Below are 6,000 nucleotides of genomic sequence, written 5' to 3' on the forward strand. Positions count from 1 at the left end.
GCTGTGTACATTAAAATTCAAAGAAAAACATTAACTTCTATTTTTAAGAATGAAAAGTGTGACTTGAAGCCTAAATACGTTTAACTGAATACTTTTTATAAGTGTTTTGGGGAAATACACTATAAAGTCTTACTTTCTCCTTTTGTGATCCACTTTAAAGCCATTTCTGATGTGTAAACAACTTCTTCTGTGAGATCAGCCACATACACATTCCTCTGAAACAAGTTTAATTATGAAAAGAGTAGAGGAGAAGTCACTAAAAAGTGTGCATCTCAAAAAGAATTTGTCAACTATTATAGAATTCATTTGTGGAAGTTACTGGTGGAAAATGTATGAAAATAACAAGTAAACTTATGATATGTACAATTTATTTCCTATACCAAAGCACAGCAAATTCTAACCTGATACTTCCATCTTGTTCTTTTTTAAGGTACTTACACCAAAATATTACAATTGCCAATGTTTAAAATTATACATAGTTCATATGTTGTCTTTATAAACACGAAAGAAAAAATAAACCATAAAACAGGAGATAGTTTAAAAATATAGAAATTAAAGGTAAATGTTCAAGAACAATAATCCCAATAAGCAACTATTTTTAGAGCTATTTCAACTCTGTAACTCACATTGAAGTCTTCCCGAATTATTAAAGGCTTCATTTTCTGAGTGTCACAGAGTAAGTCTGTAATGGTTTCGTTGTATATCTCCATGTAAGATACACGTAAGAGAAACTCCCTGTCGGGAAACTAGAGGGAAAAATAAATGTATAAAAACATCAGAGATCATCCATTTATAAAAAACCAATATTGAATACTTATGTGCTAGCATTAAATATTAAAATATTCTCAGAAATTATCTTTGTAAAGCAAACAAGAAATGAAACCTCATATGGTTTAATATTGATGATAAACACAAAAATATAAAAATATGTTTCAGAAATAATGAAAAGTATAGTATCAAATAATTAGGGGAATGCCCAGTCCAACTCTCTAAACTCAAACCCCACCAACAGATACTCAAATAAGGACATTAAAAATCATTAAAACAGTAATGAAAAAATAAACCTAAAACCAACTTTTAGTTAGGTTGCTTATTCTGGCCTTTTTCCTACCTCTACTTTTCCTCTACTCCTTAATAATCACTGGTAGGTAAACAAACAAGCAAGGAGGAGCTAACCATTCTGGTAAGATTTTCTTGTTCCTCAACACCCACTTTTTGGTGTGATTAGCATTGTTTCAGGATTTAAGTGAATGACTGAAAGGCCTTTAGGCCCTACAAAGTAAGTTTGTGGGGAAAAAAGTGAATCTATGTTATGTCTTCTTTACCCATGGCTAATGAAGAGACAACTATAAATCTACTTCCTGTCATCATTACAAGAGACTATTAATACTTTTACCTATATTTAACAGAAATTTAGCTAAGGTATTTACCTTTTTAATTTTTTGGAAAATGTCATGAATTGCTCTGGGTATTACTCCCAAATAATCTTCTGAACCCATCATGGTATATGTTTTTCCTGAAGCAGTCTGACCATAGGCAAATATGGTACCTGTAAAAACAAAACACACACACATGCAAAGATTAAAAATGAATCTATGGGGTGTAAAACTATTAATACTTGAATAGAGAACTGATACTAAGATATTTCTACAGTGAATACAAACCATTGTAGCCTTGTATGGCAGAATCTATGATTGGTACTGCTATTTCTTCATACACATTTTTAGTAGTTTCATTACTGTGAAAGACACGATCTAAAAAAAAAAAAAACCATACACATACACACTGAAGTTAAATCAAACAAATCAACTTTGTTTTCCTAGTGGTTGTCCAAAGAAATAAGATTATCAGGCTATGGTAAGATTAAATATTTAGGACACAATATTCTCTTCATCTTATCGGTCCTTTGAAAATATACTTCTCTATAATGTAAGATGTGTTGGTCCTCACAAAGAAAAAATACACATCAGACTTCTTAGCTATCCTATGCATTTTCAAGAGACAATAGGGCATAGTGGCTGAATTCAGGAGTATAGAATCAGACTGTGTGCAAATCTGGTTCCACCACTTATAAGCTGTGTGACTTTGGGCAAGGTGGTTGATGTCTCTGTGCCTCACTTACCTAATCTGCAAAATGGATATGTGTTCTCTTCCTCATAGAATTATTATGAATATATGGTTAATACTTATGAAATGTGAACTATTACTATGCTTTGAGAAATTTTAAAGTTTATAACATATTTGACAAGAAGGTCTACCTCGAACTAAACTGAGAAATGCACACATATGGAGGAGACCTGAGAAAAGCTGAAAGGTTACAGGGAATGACTAGTTGGCTGGCTGCTAAAGGAGGCTGGGTTTACAGTGCATTTGTGCTGATGAGTTCACTAGTTTAGGATGTGGTTCTCTGCTTTTGTTAGCATAATTAGCACATTAAAAATGGCCTACCTTTCAATGCTGGCCTCATATTAAAAATCTCACAAGAAATGGATTTGTAAATCAGGAAGGAAATGTATCTATCTCTAACAAGAAATTCAATGGTCAGACTGCTTACATTCTGACTACACATCTGCGCTTTTGGCAGAACAAAATGGAAAACCAAAGTGCCATCTGAAGGCGGCTTAGGGGTTATGATTTTAGAGCAAGGAGAGATGGTAGGATGATTCAAATCTTAATGCCATTTGCTTTAGATGGGTGGATAACTCTAAATCCTCTATGGACATACACAGCTACTGAGAATCTATAGTTCATGTGTCTGAATGCTTGTGTATCCCCCATTCTTGGTTTTTTAATCTCTGGGATATATTGTTTTACCTTTTTAAAAATTATATTAATGCTCTAAAACAGTCCTTTACCAGAAATTGTTTTCTCTTCTATAGATCTTTGCTCCAAAACCTTTTATGATGGCTTTCTAGTTTAATGTTTGTTCAACAACCTAACCATTCTTACTCCTGAAGTTTTTGAAAAGACCTCAATGTTGTTCTGAGGTGCCTAAGCGGCAGCATGTTAATGCAGCTGGATTTAGAGGCTGACTCTTCCATTTGCTTGCTGTGTGACTCCAGGCCTATGTCAGTTCCTTACTGAAATAGAAAGGTACCTATAATATAAACTTGTCAGGAGTATTGAGTTAATTGAGTTAATATGTCTGTATGACTGTGTCTGACACACTGTCACCAATACATCCATATTAAACCAATACACAAATCAGCCTTGTCAACCTTCGGAATCTCTATGTCCCTCTGCCCTAGCTAGGTCTCACTTATCCTGCAGGTCCCAGTATCAGTGGTAGCCTCTTAGATACCCTTTTAGACTAGTTAGACCCGCTATAAACTCTCCCAAAGCTTATGTCAACACAAGTATAATTACTCATTTAAAGTCTTTCTCACCATATGATAAGTTCCACAAAGGCCAGGGTAGGTCTCTGCTGTATTCCAACAGAAAATGAAGGACTATCTTTACTATTTATTCTTTAAAGAATTTTCTCAAAAATAACTGTGGGAAATATATACTAAATTGAAAGATCATAAACATGAATTGACATTAAGCAACATACTTTAGGGTTTATGAGTTTTAGGCCACAAAAAAACTAGTGAAGAAAGGAAAGAATGTTAGTTTCAACCATAAGGCACTATGACTATAACTTCATTTTAAATATCAGTTTATTATCTTACTTATCATACATGATGGATGAATAATTTTTTAGTTTCTACTGAAGCAGTTTATATAAGACTTAGTCTGATCTTTAATGACAAATCCACTATCACTGATAAGCCTTTTTACTCCTAATAGGAAAAGGATAACAGATTAACTTTTGATGCTATTATAAGCCTACCAAAATTGAAGGATTTACTGCCATCAACTTGATAAATAGCATTATTGTCAGTTTTCCAGTAAACTTGGGTATCTCCTCCAAGAGCTTCTTCTCTGAAACAATAAAAACACTGCATTTTAGTATAACTGATCATAGAAGTCATGTTATATGACAGATAAAAGATTCCATCTTCTGAAGAATACTTTAAAAGACAGTATCGACTTATACTATATATGAGAAACATGGAAAATCCACCTTTGAGGGGTCTACACTTTTAAGTGGGGGCCAGTGACTTCCTGCCTTCACATGGGGATTTCCTTGTCAAGTTCTTCATTTCTACCCTCCTACCCAGTACTGGTTGGTAAAAAAATACATTCAAAGTGCAACTCTAATTATATCCCTCTTGCTTAAAACTTTAAAAAGAATACCTAAAATTTTTAATATGGCACACTAGACTTGGATCATGCTTATTTCTCTCTTTAATGTTATCTTGCTCTAAATTCTGATATATACCTAACTCCATACAGCTACCTGAAGGTCCCCATCGAAATAAGAAATGCAGCCCCTCTGTGTCTGGGATACCCTGACTAACCTTTCCATTAAGTTATTTAACTATTCTTTAATTCATGAAGTGTCAGGATTTTCCTGACACCCCTGTCACTAGTGTCATCTCAGAGGGATTAATGACTCCTCTAGCAAACACTCTCCACCTATCATAACACTTGTTTACCATGTATTGTAATGGTTTCTTTACGTAACTGTCTCCTAATGCATTAGATAAGAAACCCTTAAAAAATAGGAAATTCCTCATTTTGATATTGTCATTTATTAAACACCTTGTGATATTTAACAAATATTTCTCAAACACAAAGTATGTTAGTATTCTGGGGTAAGGGACAGAGACTAGAGAAGCAAAGACTTCATTTCTTCCCCTTTCTGCTTTTTCTCTATAGCATTTATTACTCCTGTAACATGAATGTCAACTTAACATTCTATATTTTTTACTTTATTTCCTGTCTGCCCTCCTAATGTGGATCCACAGGGGCAATGATGGTAGTGTCTGTTTAATAGTGCACACTGTACTTAAAAAAAAAAAAAAAAAAAAGGATTGATGAATTTCAGCCATTCAACGTTCCGGACGTTGAATTCAGCCACTGACTGAATGAAATCTTGAGTGCCTAGGAATACAGCGCAATAAGACAGACTAGTCCTTGCTCTCAAGGAATACACAGTGAAGAGGGAGAGAGTTAGGTGCAAAATGACCAACTGTGATGAGTGCCTGTAAGAATTACCCGATACGACTTCCTTTAAGGAATGGGGTGGGGTGTGGTAAGGAGGCTCAGATGGAGAACGGCAGTGCGGTGCCAGCGGCAAGGTCTTTATCGTTGGCCAGCCTGAGTTACACGTTTAAGAGACTCCTACAGATGGAAAGTATCTTCCAGATCCTCCGATCCTTCTCCGTCACTTATAGATAGGGACACAAAGCCGGTAAGGGGCCGAGATCCCAAGCCACGGAACCGGGAAGGAGCAGCGGGAACTCTCCGGCTCAGGCCCACACCCGAGGCCCCAGCGGGATCCCGGTCTGGGTCTGGCCTACGTACCTGTTGTTGAGCGGCCGGACCCGCACGCAGACCGCCACAGCCCCTTCCTCCGCCATCCCGCTCGGTTAGACCCCAGAGAACTGGCCCAGACGCTCTACCTTCTAGGTTTCGGAGAGCACGGGTCGCCCCGCCTTTAAGTTTAAAATTTCCCAAACGCCGCGTCTGATTGAGCCGCGGCCTCATGACGTCACGGATTGTTCCACGGCGCCCAGCGCGGGGGACGCGAGGCCGGCGGCGCGTCCACGGATAAAGGGTGGAAGGGGTGGTTAAAGGATGTGGAGGAGACAGGCTAGGAAGTCGCAGAGCCGGGCTGAGGGGAGCAGGAGGTGAGCGGCTCTTCTGGCTAAAGCTGGGACAGCTACTATCCGCCAAAAGCGCCTAAAATGCAGGCAGCCGTTTACAAACCCCGTCGTCCACCTCACCCCAAGAGTTTGCAATCTGTAGGGAAAATAAGGCAGAGAAAAATTTTTTTCATCGGCAAGAGTTAAGACCTTTAAAAGAATCCACTAGCAGTTTTTTTTTTTTAAATTTTATTTTTTTTTAATTAACATCTCTAACGACAAGAATTCAAAGTCACTGCACTGCACT

The 6,000-nt window shown here is 37.2% G+C and overlaps 1 protein-coding gene across 6 annotated transcripts in view; it reads right to left on the bottom strand.

The window, feature by feature from the left end:
- The window catches only part of CENPE (centromere protein E), a 77,685-nt gene extending 72,130 nt beyond the window's left edge, over positions 1 to 5,555 (bottom strand). For 3 of the 6 annotated variants that reach the window (XM_047718121.1, XM_047718118.1, XM_047718123.1), the window contains exons 1-6: positions 5,413 to 5,555; positions 3,833 to 3,924; positions 1,665 to 1,754; positions 1,431 to 1,549; positions 627 to 746; positions 134 to 215 (exon numbers count right to left, since the gene is read on the bottom strand). In XM_047718121.1, coding sequence (XP_047574077.1) covers positions 134 to 215; positions 627 to 746; positions 1,431 to 1,549; positions 1,665 to 1,754; positions 3,833 to 3,924; positions 5,413 to 5,468 — 559 coding nt within the window. In that variant the 5' untranslated portion in view covers positions 5,469 to 5,555. The remainder of the gene's footprint in view (positions 1 to 133; positions 216 to 626; positions 747 to 1,430; positions 1,550 to 1,664; positions 1,755 to 3,832; positions 3,925 to 5,412) is intronic. The other 3 variants (XM_047718119.1, XM_047718122.1, XM_047718117.1) reach the window with 1 other exon arrangement.
- Between the last annotated feature and the right edge of the window lie 445 nt (positions 5,556 to 6,000).

This window comes from Lutra lutra, chromosome 2 (assembly GCF_902655055.1).
Source record: "Lutra lutra chromosome 2, mLutLut1.2, whole genome shotgun sequence".
Classification (NCBI taxonomy): domain Eukaryota; kingdom Metazoa; phylum Chordata; class Mammalia; order Carnivora; family Mustelidae; genus Lutra; species Lutra lutra.